The sequence below is a fragment of the Catharus ustulatus genome, chromosome 3 (assembly GCF_009819885.2).
Source record: "Catharus ustulatus isolate bCatUst1 chromosome 3, bCatUst1.pri.v2, whole genome shotgun sequence".
Lineage (NCBI taxonomy): Eukaryota > Metazoa > Chordata > Aves > Passeriformes > Turdidae > Catharus > Catharus ustulatus.
Window position 1 is genome coordinate 80,730,982 of NC_046223.1, and position 21,226 is coordinate 80,752,207.

At 39.7% G+C, this 21,226-nt stretch overlaps 1 protein-coding gene across 2 annotated transcripts; it reads right to left on the reverse strand.

Annotated features, from left to right (window-relative positions):
• Positions 1-865: 865 nt before the first annotated feature.
• On the reverse strand, positions 866-21,075 carry CASP8AP2 (caspase 8 associated protein 2). Of its 2 annotated transcripts, none has more exons than XM_033055248.2 (10): positions 20,675-21,075; positions 19,458-19,533; positions 18,311-18,391; positions 16,817-16,917; positions 15,569-15,643; positions 14,302-14,417; positions 10,149-12,637; positions 6,248-9,176; positions 4,865-4,964; positions 866-3,523 (listed from the first exon to the last, which is right to left on the reverse strand). In XM_033055248.2, exons 2-10 carry the CDS (start codon positions 19,504-19,506, stop codon positions 3,467-3,469), a joined length of 5,997 nt encoding a protein of 1,998 aa, XP_032911139.1. In that variant the 5' UTR covers positions 19,507-19,533; positions 20,675-21,075; the 3' UTR covers positions 866-3,466. The 2 variants fall into 2 exon arrangements, with proteins under 2 accessions (XP_032911139.1, XP_032911140.1); XM_033055249.2 differs by lacking the exon at positions 20,675-21,075 and adding an exon at positions 19,853-19,926.
• Positions 21,076-21,226: the final 151 nt, after the last annotated feature.

Consider the following 21,226-nt stretch of genomic DNA (forward strand, 5'->3'; position numbering starts at 1 on the left):
AAAGGTGAGTCTACAGAATTTTAGCTTTAGCCTAGATCACTAACCTGGTACAGGTATACTCACTATTTAAAAAGTCACTTCACTTGAACTTGTTTTTTCATTTTACTAGACAAATATTACAATTACTACTGGTATGAACTTGCTCCTTCTGGAGCAAGTTACCTTTCACAGGAACCAGCCAGCCACCCCTGAAACTTTATCCATCTTTCCTAGCAAAGCCAAGTCTGCTCCTGAAATGCCTCTTGACTGATTTCATAGATTCTTCTAAGAAATCCATAAGACTGTTCTTCAGCATGCTTTATTACTTCTGCCTCCCTTCATGAAGACAAATTTCTGTGTCTGGTTTTAGAGTGAATACAATTAGAGGAAAGTCTTAATGGGAATAGCTATGTGTTCCTGGATTGACATCAAAGAGAAGTGTCCTGAATGATGACAATTGTTGTATAGGTACAGCTTAAGCTTCCAACAGATTTTGCCTTAGTGAAATTGAATTTTGGGGGATTCTCTCTATCACGCACATCTCCATGAATCCAACTCTCTGAATTTAACTCTAGAAAACTTTTGAATACTCACATTAATTAAACAGAATCCTGTAAAAATATGTGTGTTGAATAGAAGTAGACCTATTCTTCAGTAGCAAGTTGGAGTAAGAGTCTCAAAGGGCCACCAGCTACACTCTTCCAGTGAAAGGTCTTGGACATAAGGTCTTTCTCCTTTGTAATATTCCACTCAACACTATGTTTCCAGAAAAAAAGATTAAAGTTGTAGGTCCTGTTTCATAAGTGGTTTAAGGGTTTTATGTAGTTTGTGAAACTCTCCAATTTCCAGTCACATTCGAATAAGCAGTATATATTCAGAGAAGTAATTAAAACAGCAGACAACTTCCATGTTTATTGGCCAGAACATCAACAGAGTTACTCACTTATACAAACTAAGAGAAGTAAATTTTAATGCTGCTTCACATCATGTGTAGTTGTCAAGCCATTAACCAACAGTTCTAAAAAATATTTTGATATACCTGAGGTTTCACAAAAAAGACTTAGAATTACATACAGTACATTTGGCATATGCGTATCAAAATTCTTGTTGGAGAAATAAATTACAAACAATGGTACAAAACCACTCCAAGCCAATCTTTGTTCAACAAGAACATGTGTGTGAGTTTTACAGTTTTATTTCTTGTATTGCTCTTACAGTAAGCAAACTATTTAGTTTATACAAAATAAACCTGTAGTTTTATATAGTTAGAAAAATCATCTTTGGCTAAACAAAGTTCTTTCTATTTTTATACATATATTTATATATATACAAACATCAGATATTTTACATGACCACATAGGAACCTGTACACATAGATACAATAGAGAGAACATTAACCAAGTTTCACACTTTACAAAAAAGGAATCCAAGTCAGATTCAAAACAGTCAAACCCTGCCCCCATCACACCTATACAGATAGGAAAATAAGTAAACACAGATAAGGAATAAAACAACTTTGCAATAAAATACTGCCTGCATTTTTTGACAGAGAGAGGAAGCACTTAAGTGGAGAGAAGTGACTTCCCTCAGTATTGTGCACATGTTGATCTATAAGGATATGGTTAGAAGAATACTCTTAGGAGAGTCTGATTTTTCCACACACATCAACACTTCTCTGCAAACTGACTATTCTGAAAACAGTTTCAGTAAGATTTAAATCTCCAACAAATTAACAATTGTCACAAACATTTGTTAAGAACAAGCATGGGTTGGTGCACCAATCCCCCACTGAAATTACCAGCACTGCCAGCATAACATGGAAGGTGAGATTTAATCATTAAAAGCACGCATTTCAGAAGCAAGCATGAAAGATGGAAGACTGCCAGAACTGACATCACCCACTCAAGTTGTTCCTTGTAAAAGTTTCCAGAGCATTGCCTAAAACAAGGACAACGCACTTTTTGGCAGCATGACAATCCATCCCATAGGTGACATGTACAATATTCCAAAGGGGTCAGCGACAACATCACTGACAAATTATCTGATGGTTTATTAGAAAGAGAAATCTGTCCCCTTAGTTGGAGAGGGAACAAAAAACATGCTGACATTGAAGAAATGGTCACTGGACTCTGAAAAAGAGCCAATTCAGTCCAAGTTGAAAGGCAATGCACTTAGGTGAGGGCTATTAAATTAAGCCTAACTCAACTCAGCAGATGCTCTGACTGAATAAAGACTACAGCAATTTCAACCCTCCACAGAGAACAGAACCCCAAACATCAATTAATTTGTTAACCAAAAACCCTTTCAACTTTCAGGGATGTTTCTCAGAGAGAAGAAAAAACAAAACCTTTTTAGAAATTTGGGATAAAACAGAAGTATGTATGAGATGTGTGTGTAAATATATATATATACACATACACACACTCTTTAGGTATGTTCTAGTAAAACTGGAAACAGTTATAACAGATTTTTTAAAATAGAACTTAATGAATTTCTAATGTACTAAACAATTTGTAAAGATAGATGCAATTGCTGTCAAAACATGCCAAGATGACAAGCTTTTGAAAACTGCCTGTTTTTACAGAAGTTTTCCTTCTGGTTAGCAACTACAAAGTCACATTTTATGAAACTGTATAGGTCTGTTTCTAAATGAATTTTTGAAAGACAGTAATTTTTCAACACTTAATTTTAAAATAAAACAATGTTTATTATGTTGAATACCTAAATGAAGTACCTTTTTCGGATGTAATTTGGAACAGAAAAACATAATGGCCTCTGCAGAGTAGTGTTCATGTAAAGTAACATTTATGCTACTCTGCACACTGACTATTCTGAAAATAGATTCTGTCAGATTTACATCTCTAGTAAGTAAACAACTGTCACAAATGTTTGTTAAGAACAAGCCACAAGATCCACCTATTCCTGAGCAACAGAAGTCAATTACTAGATAAGCAACTTTTGAAATCATTGCTATCATTGCCCTGCCTTATTTTACAAGAAAAAGGCCTCACTTCTTAAAATAGGTTCCACAGTCACCAAACTGACCTACCTGTCATTTCCCAGGATTATCTACCAGCTGGATTCCAAAGCACTCTTACTTTTTAAGGTTACAGTTCAACACCAGCACACACAACTTCTGACAAGTGAAGCAAGAGCCACCACTCCCACTCTTGCCCATCTTCGCTCACAGAACACCTTTAACTAACAGGAGATGACCCCCCGAAATGATACTGCCCCATGTGCAGTGTCAGAGCCCTTTCCTTCCTGGCCACTTGGTTTGTGAAGTTCCCTCTGTAGTACTCTGTCACAGAAGTTCAGAGGAAACTCAGACAAGTAAATAACAGTGCACTGGATTTACCAAACTCAGTATTCTGACTCGGATACTTCCCTGTAATCCCACAATATGAATGCAGTGGTTCCAGTCCATCCCTGCAGGTAACAGCTAAACCCTGTAATCATGAAGCAACTTGGTCTGAGTCTTCTGAGTCTACCTGCACTTGGATTTCTTGAACAGCTTCATCAACTGCTTGAATCTTTCTGAAACCTAACAGAAGACAAAAAAAAGAAGAGACACATCATTAAGGCCCCTGACTTCCATATCTACCAAGACAGAAGATTTATCTGACATCAAGTTTTTTTAAGACCACTACTACTTGTTTCCAAGAAATTTTAGTAGGAGAATTTTAGGAGCACTATTAACAGATCATCTGGATCTAGGAAGTCTTCCTCTACCTTTCACACTTGAAATAGCTTCCAGGTTAATCCAAGACAGCTAGAGCCAACACAGGTTTAACATGTTTCCTTATAAGGAGGAAAAAATGAAGGCTTCAAAGCCAATTAGCCTTGAATCTGCCACACATAACCAGGAGTAAGATGCAAAGACAAAAGATTACTTTGTACTCCACAAAAAGCACCGTTTATTGGTTATTTTCTACCCCCTGTTACAACTGTTGCTTCCGGTATTTTTTGCTCATCATGGAGTAACCTGCCTGCCAGGGATTTTACATAACTGGTCTGTGCATCAGAGTAAAAAAGTCTTTTTGCTGAACATAGCTACAGCTGACAAAGTGACCTCATTCAGCTCTAAGCCAGTACTTTTTATTGCTGTATGCATATTGATGATCCACCAAACTAACTGGGAAGAGAGGCATAAATGCACACATAATATTGTTTTATCCAACCAGCCATCCCAACAGCTTCTAAACCCCACAAAAACTCTACAACCATACAACACAACATCCTAAAAGCCAAATCCCAATCACGCAGGATTTCCTAACAGAGTCTAATATGTTTCTCTTTCTAGATTTGCAGGCTATAGATTATGAGAGTAATATAACTGAAGTATAAAGCTATATGCAAACCTTTGGGAATATTCTACATGAATTTGGTATCTGTGTCTTTTGAAACTTTTATATTAGAAAGTGAAAGGAAAAAAAGAAACACCTTCATTAAAAATATCCTTTCATTATACTTTTTCTCAGCTCTAAATTGAATCTTTTTCTAATTTATTAAAGGAGTGCAAATGCTTCAAACTTCCCAAAATCGCCTTTCTTTATCTAAGTACTGATCCAACAACAGAACAATCCTGTTGTACCTGGATTATGAGTGGAGCAGCTCCAATGTACCCATCAAAGAAGTACTGAGGAATCTCCATTGTACCCTTACAGTTACTTGTATTTTTAATAAGCAACAACTGGTAGAATCTAAGATTCCTTTTTTTTTTTTTTGAGGAATTCCCCAAAAAAAGACATTAGGAAAAGAAAACTACAGATCTGCAGAAGATCTCCAAAGATTTTTGTTCTACTGCAATTGTAAATGTAGGAATATTGCTGGTAGTAATGTAGGAATATTGCTGGTAGTATATATAAGAATGACCATTACCTACCTGATTTGGGCTTTTGTTCAGCCTAGCGGCCAAGGAAACAAAGGTTTTGCTTGATGGTCCTTTTCTCTGACATTCCAGTAAAATTTCTCGGTCATCATTTCTACAGCAAAAACCCATTTAAAAATATTAATACATATAGTTGTGTACATGTACACAAACAAAATAATACATACAGGCATATACAGAATTCAGAGCATTTCCAAATGACAGAACATGACTTCAAACAGCAACAACAAGTTTGTGGAGGATCCTTTTTTCTACCAGCACAGAATAATAGAGTCAGTACAAACAAGTGGTAGTGGAGATTATGTTCCCCTGCTAGGATGAGCAGGACTGTTGGAATAGAGCTAGCCCCCAACCAAAGTCAAAGAGTTTTAAGCTTCTAAACCAGATATTTAAACTTGAATTGAAAAGGAACTCAAATTCAACAGGGGTCAGTAATTCCAGCCTCAGTTTACATGGCTGAACAGAAGCTTTCAGCTAAGGTTCACTGATGTTCAAAGATAAACCAGAGAGGCTTTTGACTTCTCTCAAATAAAGTCATATTCTTACAGAAAACTGTAAGCCTCTTTCTACCTTGCTGGTTTGCACATTAAAAAAATCACATTAGCTTCTGCTGCCTTTTTTCTGTGAAGGAATTGATTTTCTTTTAAGATGTTACCAAGAAACTTACTTTATATCTGAACTATAGTTTGAAAAGTCTGTCCTGAAAATTTTAGAAGCTCCTTTATAAAGGTGTTGATTGTATCAATTATAGCAAAAACAGCAAAATCTGCAACTATTCTTAAAAGTAAGAATATATAACAACAATTTTGCATGTATTACTGACACATACAGTTATGTCATTTGTCACCCACATCCTGCAAACTGGAATATACTGAGTTGAATGGTTCGCCGGTACATTTCCACAGATTGAGCGGCTCAGACCCAAAACCAGAAAACTGCTCGCTGCCATGCCTTCCCTTAGAGGGGAGAACCTTCAGCCGCTCTTCATCAGTCACCAAGGCCTTGTAGGAACATCAAGGATTTCCATCCCCTACCAAGCCTGGCTGGAATTTTTGGATAGAAAAAAATAAACCGGGTAGAGGAAATAATAAGAACATACAGTGTACTACAGTAGGTGTTGTTACCTCAGCACATAAGCTTTCAAAAAAAAGCCAAGAGGACTCTTGCTTTGGGAGATGTGGATAAGTGATGGACATCAATCTCCCAGAGCAATCCTGCATTGATAAAAGGAGGTTCCCATTCCGCTTTCTAGAAAAGGGTATAAAGCTACCAAATAACTTCAGTTTTTAGCTAAATACCCTGTAATTCCCTCTCTTCAGTGTTTCATACAATTTAAAAAAACCCTAGAGCAATCAAGCAGATCAAATCAGAAATTACCTTGTCCAGGAAACTACTACTTCTCCCTTCTTTTTAATGATGTTTTTGGCATAGAGGCTAGGTGATGACTGAGATGAAGTCAAGGGAGAAGAGTCTTTATTCTGCTGTAGCTCATTCTTCTTACTGGAACATTCCTTCGGTGATGAATTTCTATCTTCAGACCTGGTACTACTTTCATCACTCCTCTCACCGGCTGATTCACTTCCTTTTCGTTGCCTTTTCGAATTGGAATTGTCTTTGACAGTCTCTTTTTTCCTCTTTTTATTAGTTTTATCATCTATACTTATCCTACACCCTTCATTAGTCTTTGAACTGGGTTTTGTTTCAAGATCACATTCACCTGCTACAGTCTCATTAGAATGCTCTTCTGTTAGGTCTATAGACGCAGTAAAGCACTTTTCCAGCTCTTCCTTTTTATCACTGACTTCTGAGTTTCCCGTTGAAGTTTCCTGAGTCCCGTTATCTGCTCTGGATTCCACTGCATGACATGAAGTTCCACTAACAATACCATCTGTTATGCATGACTTCATACTGCATCCAGCAGGAAAAGAAGCTTGAGATCTAACATGCATTTCATTCATGTTTTCAGATATTTGCAATTTCTGTGCCTCAGATTGCTCAGAGCCTTTATCTGGGCTTTCAGTGTCGTGGATCTCTGTGTCTGGAGATTTTCCACAGGTTACAAGCAAGCCAGTAGTTTCTTCATTTCCAATACTATTGTGTGACTCCAGAGGCTGAACTAAGGTAGGGTTTTGTTCTTGTTCAGCGCTGACATGAGGCAAGTGATCCATCTTAACCAGATCTGGTTTGACTGTTTCTTTCACAGTGGTGCTCTGGCTGTCCTTTTCTTTTCCTCCAGTTCTCAGTTCTCCTTCTCCAATCTTGGCTGAGGATGCCTGCACCTCCTTCCCTGGAGCCGTCTCATCAGATGGTGAGGCAGATGGCACTGCCCGCCGAATCTTTACAATAAAATGATCATTGGATTTCTCCATGATCACTGCTTGCATTGGTAGGCTGGGGCGACACTGAAAACCGGGAGCAACAGGACGACTTGTCCACGATGATGAACAACTTGACTTACCGCTAGAGTTATCAGATTCCAAAGCCAAATGAATGTCCTGTTCAGTGGCATCCTCCTCTCCAAGAAGTGCATCTTCGCTGTAATGTGCACTAACAACACCCTCCGGAGCTGAGGTAGAATTATTCTCAGGTTTTAGGAAGCTAAGGTGAGCATCTGATTTCAAAGGTGATGGAATAGTTAAGGAAACAGCCAAGTCTTCAAGGAGGATAGAAGAAACACAAGGTTTATTCTTCTGTAAACTGCATTCATCTTCTTTGCACGAAGATGAATTTGTGGAAACTTCAAACATGCAGTTCTCATCCAGCACATCTGGATCAATAGGCATCTGAGACCTAGATGCTAATGAGGGAGCTCTTACAGGTGAAACAATAGTCCAACTAATATCCTCTTCCAGTTTACAATCCATGCATGTCTCCTTTGGAGCGATGTCTTGCTCCAGTTCAGCAGCATCATCCCTGAATTTATGACTGCCTAAAAACTGTTTTTCTGGAGTTCTGAATTCACACTCATTTCTGTTGATATTGCCACCATTTTTTTCCAAGAGATCAGAACCTTGCAATAAGCTTTTGAAAATTTCACCCATTTGAGCATCACTTACCAGATTAAACGTAAGACTGGATGCTTGTTGTTCTGTGAGAAGCTCATAACTAAGATCAGACTTGCTAGCATCTCTGGACTGCTGGAGTCCTTCCTTATCATATTTAACACCCTTCAGTGGAGTAAGAGTGTTTTGTAAATTATTCTCTTTAGAGAGGTGAACTTTTGGTTGGGAATTTCTTGTGTTATCAATGGAATTAAGACATTTTGTAAAGGCAGTTTTTGGTGCACCTGTCTTATTTTTCTCAATGTTACAATTAGATTCCTGATAATCCACAGTTTCCTTTGAAGTATATTCTTCAGGCTTTTGAGAACAATCTTTCAGGGATTTTTTTCCAGATCTCTGCACATCATTTTTATGACTGATCTTGTGGTTTTGCTTTCCGGCCGTTTCGAATTTCCCTTCCTCAGTCTCATTTCCCACATCGCATAGCTTTATTATAATTCTCCTTATCTTTTCAAATAAGTAATCAAGCTGTTCATCTACAAATTTCCACAACTGTTTTTTCATATCTGATACCTGCTGGTCAAAAAGACGATCCACTATTGCATTCTTTTTAACTTGTTTAAGTTTTGACTCTATAATATCACAGATATTAAATTTTAATGTATCACCTAACGCACACATCTTGGAAAAGTTCAAGTATCTTATCAATGCTGTAAAATTTATGATCCCAGATTCTATAATTCTGTGAAAATGCTGAACTGGGAAGCGTACCTTGAACTTCATATAACTTTTCCTCATCTGTTTTCGTATAGCTCTGAGCATCTGCATGATTTCTTGTATATTAGAAGGTTCAACAATAACATGAACTATTTTTTCAAGACAAGCAATGCTCACAGTTTTCTTTTTCTTTATATTCTTTGAAGATCTGAAGGTCTGACTTTTATGCCTCTCTCTGTTCTTTTGCACGCTTACTTGTGGAGAAATGAATTTTCCATTATCTTCATTGTTGTGCACAGTTTTGCTATTTTGATTCTGCGGGCTGCTGGTCAAATTTCGTGTCTCAGAAGAAGCTTTTGGTCTTGACTTTTTTGTATTTTCAGAGCCTCTCTCTGGTTTAGATTTTTCTTTATCTTCATCGCTACTTACAATTTCACCTTCTTCTATTTCATCTGAAGAGATACTTAGCCGAGACTCGATCTCTAAGTGTTCATCAGACATGCTAACTGGCTTTTGATTTTCTTTGTTTACCTCCTTAGACAAGTTCTTCGAGGGACAGATAACAACAGTATTTTCAGGGATCAAATCTATAAAAAGAAAACAATTTGCTAATTACTACCAAGAATGCCATTTTAAAGAGGTATTTTCAGAGAAACAAGACTCTCTTCTGTAAACTGATTATTCAGAACTGTTTGAACTCGGGAAGCCTGAGCTGTAACAAGTTTGGGTGGTTTGCTTCCACAGCTGCTAGTTTAATTTATTTCTTTGAGCTTCAAAAGGCAAATTTTGCCTTCTTTTGAGTAAATTTTGATCTTTAAGGGGCCTCAACATTTCACCAAACACATGTAAACTATCTCACAAATACACATCAACTGGGAAGATAAAAATACAGCAGTTTTCATGAGTTTCAAATTTCTTTCCATTTACTTTAACGAGTTTTCTGATTACTCTACCAACTAAATTATAACTGCCACATCATTATGAACTAACATCTACATACAATAGGTGGCTATTCTTTTAACAATTTCAAAACTAAAACAAGTTGAGAACAAATGACCCATTCATGTTTTAATAATCCCGTACACTGAAACAGAAAAAAAGGTTTAGATTTTGTACTAGAAAACATTGAAACTTCCAAGAATTTTTCTTTTAATTGCAGCAAGACATTACACAAATACTTGAAAGAATATGATCCTACATAACTTTTGCTTCCACAATTTCACATAAAAACCTAAAGAGATCTATGCAAAACTAGTCACAAGTAAGAAATGCGTACGCATTTTTTTTTTAGTAAGTTAATACTAAACTCTTATTTCAACCAGTCTTCTGTCAGTACTGACCAACTCCAATTCTTAGAGCACTAATATTCAAATGGCTAGAATCTTGGCTGCAACATTAAATGCTTCTACTACTAACAAAAAGGACCACTGAGACATACACACTTAAGAAGACAATTTGTATTTTTCTGAAAGCAGTTAAAAGAAGCAATTTCCGCTTTCCATGAGTGTATCTTCTATGTTTTATGTAGAAAATAAATTAGAACACAACTATACAAATACCTTTGTTGTAAGTCTTCACAAGGCCTTTACAGGGACTTTCCATCTTCACTGCTTTAGCCAAAGGACGCACTGGGCTGGTCAGCGGGCTGATTGCCTTTGGAAAATACCTCAAGTGATTGAGATCAATGCTCAGTATTGAGCTGTCATCATCAACAGAAACTGGGTGAGTTTTTCTCTCTTTAGTTACAGGACACATCTCACCACTGAGAGAAGATGCTGCTGCAGTACTGTTATCAGTTAGGTCTGGCCCCAGACTACAACTATTCTGGTCAACTAGTGGTTGATCCTTGTCACTTATAGTTCTGTCCAGTGAACAAGATGTACTTGTATTAACTTCACAGATACTCTTTTTCTCAATGGGAACAAAGTCAACACTTTCTGCAGCCAGCTGATTATCATCCCTAACAATTTCCATTAAGGAGTCTGGTTTTGTTTCACTGCTATCATCTGCAATATCAGAGGACCTCAGGTCATCAGAACTTATGGCTTCTGAGTCATCCAAGACAACATTTTGAGAGCCACACTGATCTGCAGAGCTTTCTGTGTCAGCAGTCAGCCATATTTTATCTTCCTCTTTCTTCTCTGCTGCTGACTCTGCAAGGTCTCCCATACTTGCACTTGAAGGTTCAGGTTGTGCCACTTCTGCTGCTGGTACATAATCATCCTGCATCTCACCCTCTGTCACAGGCAGCTCTTCACACTCTGCAATCTCCAGGGACAAAGATTCAGGGTGGTTCAGACCTGTCATTGCCGCTGTTTTTACTGAATCTTGCAACTCAACCGGATCACAAGCCTCTGCCACTTCTGATAGCGTTTCAGCCTCCATCTCATCAGGAAGCAGCACCTCTGCAGCTTCTGGTGAGGCTCGGGGCTGTACCTGACCCCCTTCTGCTTCTGGTAAGGTTTCTGAGCTTGATTCCTCAGCTGTGACTGCTCGCAGCGCTTCACACTGTGCTGGCTCTGCTGCTGCTACTTTCAAGGCTCCATTCTCAGAACTGACAGCAACAAGCAGTGCTGGTCCCATGTTGCTCTCAGTTGCAGCATTCAGAACTTGTAGTGTTGAATGACTGTGCTCTGTGGGACCACAGTCTACAGGGAGGGCAGAATCTAAGAGTTCTGCTTCCAGTGTGAGCTCTGTACCTCCCTCATCAGTGGCCTTTTGGGAAGGTGTTTTAAATCGATCCACTGCAGAGAGACATTGTTTCTTATTAGGAGAAAGAGTTAAATTTAGCTTTTCCATAAAGCTAAGTTTTAAGTCTTTGCTTTTTGGCCCAGTACGATTACTTTTAGTTTTCGGTACCTTATCATCTTTTAAGCTATCTGCTACTCTGGATGTTTCTTCTAGCTTAGAGGATTTGTTTCTCTCACTTTTTGTAACATGAGTACCTTTCTTGCAGTCTTTTACAGATTGATAAGAAAATTCTTTTGCAACCTTTTTTTCACTTCTAAAATGTCTATTTTCATCCTGATCCTCTCTTTCCCTTTTCCTTTTTTCTTCAGTTCTGTGTCTTTCTGATTTGGAATGTGCTGTTTCCCATTCATGTCTACTACTACTTTCCTTCAAGCGTGCATGTTTATGCTCTCTGCTGCTGGAATTAGAAGGTGAAGTCCTTCCTTCTCGAGAGGTATGATCATCTGTTCCTCTGTCTCTCTTGCTGTCAATGTGCTTTGCTTTTCTAGACTCCTCCACACGACATTTACGTGTTTCATGAAGACTCTTCGAATGTTCATTCTTGGAGTGTGGACTGCTTCCCCTACCAGGCCTCCTTGGTTGCTCTTGCAGCTTCTCATTCGGTTTATTTTTTTGGCCAGTATGTTTTTCACCTTTATCATGTGTTTTAATGTCCTTTTTTAATACATTTTGTAATCTCTCATCACCATACAATTCACCTCTTGTTTGAAATCTGTCTTTACCAGCTGTCTGTTTCTCCCAGGAAGAAACACCCCTTTCTATTCTTCTTTCTCCACTTGGACTACATTTGAGTTTCATGCTCTGACTTTTTTGTTGCAACTCATTTTTACCAGCCTTCTCTGAAAGGGTTTTTGGCTTCTGTTGAGCATCCAAACTCCCCTCCTCACTGTCACCATCATTTCCAGTGCTCTGATGTACTTCTCTTTTGTATTTGCTGGCACTCCCCCTGCTGTGCTGTTCATTACTTTTAATTTCTTTTCTTTCCTTTCTGTTATCCTTGCTGGAGCTATGGTCATAGCTCGGTGCACAGCTGTGAGTACCATCACTGCAGAGCTCTTCAGGAGGGTACCTCAGCAGAAGTGGAGTGTTCCTCTTCTCAGAGCCAGACTTCCCACTGTCCATGCTATGAGATGAGTAACTGTGGTATGCATCTTTTGAAGAGTCATTTTTCATTCTATGCTCCAATTTCATATTGTCACCAAAATCTGAAGGTCTGAATTTGGAATCTTTTGTTTTAGTTGATCCTGGAAGGTATGTTCTGCTGAAAATACTTCGATGGTTGGGAAATTCCGATAGCCTGTTTATAAAAAGGAAAAAAGTTATGTTATTTAACAATTTATTCAAACATAACTAATGCTGAACTGCAATGAATTCATATACCTGTAAAAAAAATCTTAACACTTTCAATTTTAAGCTGAAAAAGAAGGGTGACATAAAAGACCATTTAATAATTTCCATCAGCACAGAACAAAAGAATATAGTTCATATACATATTTTCCAAAAGAAATTAATCTATAGAAAAATCAATATTTATGAAAAAAACCTGTATTGAACCTAGTTAACAATTTCAGTAATTCAAATCAGTATTTCGTTGTCCAGCAATAAAAAGTGCTCTCCCCAAGGGGAGGAAAAAGAAAGTTGTTCTTTACAGTATTAGTATTTCAAACAATAATAATTTAAAAACTCTCAATAAGCAAATAAACTCCATTTGGGAGTTATTGCAAGCTCCAGAAAACAAGTTGTACGCTATGATAACCAAGCCTCATCAAGGGCACATGCTACTGCTGAGAAGTCATCCTATTAAAAATAATTTTAAAAAATCAAATTAGAAAGGGTATACATGTATGAATAATGTAGTCGTATCCAAGCTATGTTGGTTTTGTGGTTTTACAGTTGAGGGTTTTTTTTGAGATAAAACACTAGTAATTCCATGAGAGATACTAACTTTGAAATAATCTTTACAGATAGATGCATTGCTTAAGAAAAGCTAATTTACTACACACCATACAGCAGACAAGGTGTATTTCTAAGATCCCAAGGTGCCAATTTCCCCACAATTTTCCATGATGGATGTCTCCAAAATATCTAGATTAAACACCTTGTTCACAAACTTTCACCACCATCAGATGGTATTACAATGCAGCTTGTAAAGCATATAAAGTGGTTAAATATTCAAAACAAAAAAGTATTTTTCAAAAAATTTAATTTCAAATTCAGAATACTGCATTAAAGGTGTGAAGATGACAGCTGTTGTGTGAAAGACGAACAGCTGAAAGGACTACACATGTAATAAACCTCTTGACCTCAATCAGATTGTGCCTGGTAATTCTCTGTATTTAGCAAAGAAACCTGCAGAGTTTATATGCACGTAGCCTTTGTTGGCATCTTGAATCCTGAAGTCCTGCTCTGGTTTTATGTGGTTCAGAAACCTTACTGCCAGCTTCTCTCCCATCCATACTTCACTGTTTTCCACTGCTTCCAGTAACATCAGTGGTACACAAAAATAACCAAGAATTCTCTAGTTGTTAACCCCACCACTGGAGGCAGAGATTTCATATCATGCCAGGAAAGATAATCTATTTCTTTTCAGTTATTGCCTGAAAAGTTCCAGAGAATTCATGTTTGAGGCCACAAATCACACCATTCAGCTTCAAAACTAGCAAGATAATGCTTTCAAACATGCAAGATGGTTAGATAACCCACAAGGAACAGTGGGTTACAAACAAAAAATTCATGCAAATGTCACATTTGGATTCCTCCTTTCTAAAGCAGAATCCAAAGACCTCATCAGGGCAAAGGAGACACAAATTTATCTGATTGTACTGGTTCTAAACTACACAATAATTTAATAAGTAGTGATTTTTCCATTAATGTTTCTCAAAATACACACAAAAACTTCAAACAAGTATATAAACATGATCAGACCAAAAGCAAGTTTTCAGTTCTACTGTCTATTTGTACCTTTGACGTAGATGACTGATTTCTTCATCCTTACGGTTAATTTCCACTCTTGCTGTTTTGATAAGGGCTGAAATATTCTTTTTGAGAGCCTGGTTTTCATTCTGTAGAATGATATTCTATTTAAAATATACATACAAAAGACAGCAAGAGAGGGAGAGAAAAAAAACAGAATTAGCTTGGGTATCCAAACATGTAATGAAAAATAGTGCAAGACAACCACTAGAAAAATGTCCCATCACTGGCAAAGCTACAGTAAAACATATATAAACTCTTTGGAAGAAATCAGAATTACTGGGGTTGTTTGTTTGGTTTATTTTTTATCATATTACTCACATTTATGCTTCTGTTTGTGGTCCTGGTAATTATTTCAAAAATTTCAAGCATACAATTTAGTAAAACTGAAATATGCCATAAAACAAGTGAGCTAAAAAATTATAATCCACCTCTTTGCTTCACTGTTTTACTCAGTTTATTGTCTTCTTGGTCTATGTATCAAATGAGAGATGTAGCTCTAAAGCATTTTCAGAGATAGCGGGTAATTGTATTTCTTTCAAGGTATCAAATCAACTTTGGGTGCTTTATCATTTATATTTCTAGGTATGATATTCTAGAACCCTGCCAAGCCCAGAAACAGTCCCTTCTCTTTGATATTGTCCTCAACAAAGCCTGCTCAGAAAGGCAGAGAAGTTTTGCAGAAAACAATACAGAAGTATCACAGGGCAGCAGCAGCTTACCACTGCAGACCTTAGAACCTTTGGGAGTTATGTGTAACATGCAGTAGAGCACACTGCAGAATTGCTCCAAATAATCCAGATCTACAGAATGGCACGGCAAGGGAACAGAGCAGTTCAGACTTAGCAGAATGGCACTGTGCTCAAAGCAATCTGCTTCCAGTTCTAATGACAGCTAAGGTACCTTTACAGCCCCATCCACACTGCATTAAAAAACAAGAGTACTGGATATCTTTCTGGTTACTACTCATCTGACATGTCTACTTTCTAATTAAGAAGACAGAAGATAGCTTTTAACCAAATAAAGTCTTACTGCACACAACATTGTGAAACAATTTAATTTACCCACTGATCTTGTCAGTAGGCTATTCCTGCCAATCATCCTAGGCAGACCAAGCTCCTAGCATCTACAGGGGTGCTTTACAAACCATCCATGCAAGGGCTCAAGTCTGGAAAGTGTATGAACTTGCTTTCTCAGAGCAATACTCAATTTACTTTGCATGATCTTGACAATATTTCCCTTTGAACTACAATACCTGTGCTTGTATTTCTTTAAATTTCTTCATCAGCTCCTTAATTTGCTGTTGACATTTTCCATATTCTGCTTGCAACTGTCAAAGACAGAAGAATTCACAGGCACAAAAGTGGACTTAATTATACAGATGAGTTACTTCTCTAGATCTATAGTTAGTTAACACACTAATGAATATTACTAATCTGTTTTACGCCAAAGAAATATATGAAAGCCATACTGAAACAAAAGGTTTCAATATGCTCCAACTGGCATATAGGTCTCTAAAACAACACAAATACCCAGATAAGAGGAAATCTATGTGTGCTTACCTCACAGTAATAGGTTAAGAATAATAGGAAGCCATATTATTGTGAAATTAAAGATACAGTTACCAAGGAGCAGGAGTTCTGAGAGCCAAATAGATGGGGACTCTCTTGTCAGATTTTATGTAACACAAAACAGGTAAGGAAAAACACAACAAAAAGTTACTACAAACAAACTTAAGACTGCAAAAATAGACTCTAAAGGACATGATCCTGCTGTGATGACAAAGTTAAGTAAAATAAATTTGGCATGAGCTCTTCTTTAGAGGTAGATAGTGACAAAGGTTTCACAGGAGAATGGACAATTTCCATTCAAACAGCCAGCAACTTTCAAACTTGCAAAGTGATATTTTCATCACTCAGTGGAGTCCTGGAGGGTTTGCTCCTGCTTTTTCTATAATATCTGTGGGTGCCTGTCCCTTTCATGCCATTTAAATGTGTCCTACAGGCCAAGATAGATGATGCTATTTAAGTGAGTGTTGTCTTGATTTGCTAGAAGCAGTTACCTACTGCATTGCCACCTTCAGTCTCAAGGACTGAATTTAACAACACATAAGATAGGTCATGGATTTATCTGCTTTACTCTAGTAAAACATGTTGGGAGAAATGTCAAGACTAGCTTTGTAACAGCTGTCTGCCCAGATCCTTAACTACGGGGAAACCACAATACTTTTTCCCATAACACAGCTGATAAATGAACTTCATGAGAAGGATGAGCAATGGGAACAGATCATGTCACAGAGTGACAGATTCACTTGTTCAGATGAACTTGTTGTTCTGAGTTTATTGGCGCGCTCATGTTTTTACTTATTTAGAAACAGCCTATTTTTCCTACAATGTGAGATTGTTGACAACATTTTCTGTACTTTATTTTTTGCACAAGGAAATTTGGAACAATCCCTCCTCCTCAAACACCAGAAGTTGTTTTTTTCCATATTAATGCATACCTCATCATAGGATGCTTTCTTTGCAGTCCCTTCTTCAATTAATATCTCATCAAATAAGTTTAAGCTGCTTCTAGATGGTGTAGTATTTGGAGCAAAATTGTCTATATAAAGAAAAACAATTACATAAGGAAAAAGGTATTTTTCTAGCCACGTAGCATTGTGCACACTAGAACATTGTTTTATTCTGTCTATGCATTTTGGTTCTACTTCTTGTACTTACAAGGTAGCAACACACAAACTAATTATTACATGCTCATGTCATTCCATGTTGCAATAAAGTACAGAGATTTCTTGAAAAAGCCATCTGTAAGTGAAATGAAAGTGAAACAAAAAAACCCCAAGCAACCCAAACCAACCAAGAAGCCAACACCCAAACACACAAATCATTTAATGACAGTTGCTTTTTCCTCAAATCAGCCTGGATGCTCTGTTCACCAAATGCACTTAACTGACAGGACCTGGCCTATGACACCCCTGAAATACAGATGCATTTGCAGGCAAATAAAAGTCAGCTACCAAAGGTGAGCTTCCATCCTGTGGCCAACACCATAACGCAAAAATTATTATTAACACAATGCAACAGGATGTATAAATACCATCTTATCTGTACAGAGCAAAAATCTCACCAGTCCTCTCTTCAAATTTAAAAAACCAAGGTCGCTCATAACTGGACTATATAAAATGTTTTCATTGCATTGCTATTCTTCCTTGTGTCTTTATTGTTTACTAAACAATGCAACTCCATATGTGAAACATGAACTTAAGAAATACAAAATGCAAAATGAGAAAAAGACATAAATACTTTACGCCTGTAGGATATAGTACAGTTCTTCATAAAAATTCAATGGTCTTACAGCAGTAATATCAGGAGAGAGATAATTGGTCAAATACTAGAAAGAGCATTTCATTAAACAATACTCTAAGGCTCACAAAAAAGAACATGTGCTGGAATAATTTATTTCTCGCCTTCAAATAAGTTAAAAGATGAAATTAATGTGCATTAGCATGTCAAATTATTTGGAAAGCAACAAGAGGTTGAAATGATATCCTGAATTTACTGTATCACATAGAAAGTATGTTTTGGATCTCTCAGTGGAGATTTACTGAACAGTAAACAGTGACTGTTGGATCTCATCCTGAAGCTTATAAAAAACACAAAACAAAGGTGTTTTTTCCAAGGTAAAATGTCCCATTATCAAGGCATAGATAAAATAGCTAAGGTTTCTCTGCACCCCTTTACATGCCCAAGTATCTTTAAATAACCAGTATCAGAGGAAAACTGTCTTTCATTCATTCACTCTGCTAATAGATTCAAGAATTCTCTGCTGCATTTATCCAGCCTAATATATATGTCTTGAATTTAAAAAGCTGCTCACTGAAGCATAGGTTACACCAGCTGAATATAAACTTTAAATATTGTTTTACTTGAAATCAGCCTAAGATGCAGAGGTTCCATAATGCTCCAAGCCAAGCAGTGAGACATAATTAACCTACCAGAAACAGACAAACTGCTGTCCAATCCATCATAAATATCCACTGAGCTCTCATCTCCTTCCCTGAAGGGGGAAGCTTCATCTAAAGCAATTTAAAAAACAAGGTAAATGTAAGCATTTAGTAAACTGCAAACTCTACCTTTCCTGTAAAGTATGTGTAGTTGCGATCCTACACCAGTAGAAAATAGTAGAAGTAATAGTACAGACCAGAAAAAGGGGAACTTTATCCAGGAAACTACTGCTACTGGGGAAAAAAGATCTTTAGTCACCAGGAAGCAAAGACAGTCTTGTAAGATCAGTTCATAAATGCTACAAGAACTGTACATAAAGCAAACTAAATAGCAAATAGATTTTAAAATGATAAATTAAGTAAACTTGACCTAACTTTGAAACTGTTTTCCAGAATACACTGAATACAAAACTCATCCAACCCAAAACCAAAAGATTTGGTAGGATAAAACCACTACTATTAAAAGAAAGATTTCTTGCTAAAAAATATTTAGCAGTCTCTATCATAACATAAACAATTTGCTTTAGTATTGCCATCTACTCACACACTAACTAGCTCTGTAAATGTATTTTAATCTAAATCTCCTCAGTCTCTCTTCATGTCTTTTTCCAATGCCTCTTATCACTGCCTCCTCTATGTGAACCTCTGCATTTCTCCAACAAAACATATTGCTATAAAGGAAATCATCAATATCCACAGTCCTTCTGAGGCTGGGAATCTCCCAAATATGTGTCAAATGAACCAAGTGTGGAGCTGGAAATAAAAGAGTATTGCTTATGGGTACAGTGGCAGTTGATAACAAACAGCAAAGGAGCAGTGCCCCTCACTGTTCAAATGCAAGCTTCATTAAGGTACAGCTGAAGGTTAAATTATACACTGTGGAAGACAGGGAAGAGACCAGTTCCGGGCTACCCCTCAAAACATTCCAGAAATCCACAGTGCATAGGTATGGTTTTACATACAAACCTGCTAATGGGATATGGCTTGCATGATATTGTGCCACAGCCATTTAATTACTACATTTGAAGCTCATCAGTATTTCAAACTTGTTTTCTAAGTCATTTCTGGACCTATGCATTTGCATAAGACTGCTTGCATTAATTCCCCACAAAGCAGGAAGTAATCTAACCCTTCTTACCACTGTAGCGGATATCATACAGTCCCAGTCCATCCTCATCTGCTGCCATGATACAAACTCCCTATGGCTTCCCCATCTACGAGTAAAATATCAGAGCAAAGGGAACCAATTAACTGACAATTTCAGAACAGAACATAAAACAGCATCATCTCGAAGGATGTCAATTACACCTGAGCTACCTGTGGCTCCTGTTCTTCCATAAAATCCAGCACTAGAATGAGAAAACTCTTGGATCACGGTAACAAAAACAGCTTTCAAGAAACGTAAGAAATTATCTGTTACTTCAATGAGCATTCTGAAGATCTTTAACTATTACTTATTGATCTTACAAAGAAATTTCCATGTGAAAATCAGCACTGCATTCTACGAAGAGGTTATCTGAACGTGCATCTTACCGAGTTACAATAATCTGATTTGATAACCGATTTCAGACCACCTAAGAGCACTGCCCCTAGTCTGACACCACGACTCAAACCAGCGCCGAGCAGGGCTGGGAGCAGCTCAGGCTGGGGTGCTGGCAGGGGGGAAGGCACAGGCACCGAGCAGCGCTCAGCAGACCCCAGCCCGCTCCGAGGCGACGGCACTTCCTCGCTCCTCAGGCCTCGCTGTCCCCGCACACGCGGGAAGGGGCTCGCTCCCGCCCGCCCCAATTCCTGCCCCGGCGGAAGAGTTCGAGACGTCTCGGGGGTCAGGGCAGGGCAGCCCCGGTGGCGGCTCCCCCAGCCGCCGGCGGCCCGGGGCGGGCGGGCAGTGCCCGGGGGTGCAGTGCCCGGGGGTGCGGTGCGGGGGTGCGGTGCGGGGGGTACCCGCGCAGGGCCGCAGCACTCACCGGCCGCCGCCGCGGTGCCGCAGGCCGGGCGCGGGGGGCGGGGCCAGCGCCGCGCCAGCCAACGGCCGTGGCCGCACGGCGCACTCGCCGCCGTGACATCAGCGAACCCCGCCCCCCACCCCGAGCAGTTGGCGCCAAATTGAGGCGCGCGGGGCGCCCGCGCCCCGCCCCCTCCGCCGTGGCCCCGCCCCCTCGCCCCTTCCCGACCGCGGGCCTCATCCCGGCCCGGCCGCGAGCGCGGGAAATCTCGCGCTGCTCCCGGCAGGATAAGCCGGGAGCCTCTCGCTTGCTCCGGCCCGGAGCTCACGGCAATGGCTGGTCACGTAGGCCTGTGCCGCGGCCGCTGGAGGCTGCCCGGGGCTGCGCCGCACGACACACGCGCGCTTACCTGGTGCCGTTCCCCGCTGGTGCGGTGGTGCTCCCGGGAAGCCCAAGGTTTAATCCCAGCGGTTGCTGCTGTCGGCGATCGCGCTGCCAAACCCCTGCAGGGACATCGTTACCGCCCGACAGCCGCGCTCGGCCTCCGCGAGCGGCTGCCGCCGGGGGCGTAACGCTCCTGCCGCCCGAGCCGGGGCCACCCGCTGCCGCGTCCGTCACCGCCCGCCCTCGGCCGCCTCCCTGACCCAGATTTAAAGGGCTCGCGGGCAGGCAAGTCCTGCGGCAGCAGCGGCCGATGGCTGTCTGGGAGCACAGAGCGGGGGAGGCCAAGGACGCGGCAAACGCAGCCCCACGCGGACGCAGTTCCAACGCCCCGAGCCCGCGGGAGAGCTCGCTCCGCTCCCGGACGGCGCTCGCGGCAGGGGAGGGGGGCGGCGCGGTGCACGCCGGGAGTTGTAGTGCGGCAGAGCAGAGGGCGCCGCGCGGGGGGCGGGGCGGCGCGCCGGCGGCGCTTCCCGTGACGGCGGCAGAGCGGAAGTTGGTGGTGCCGCGTCCGCCGCGC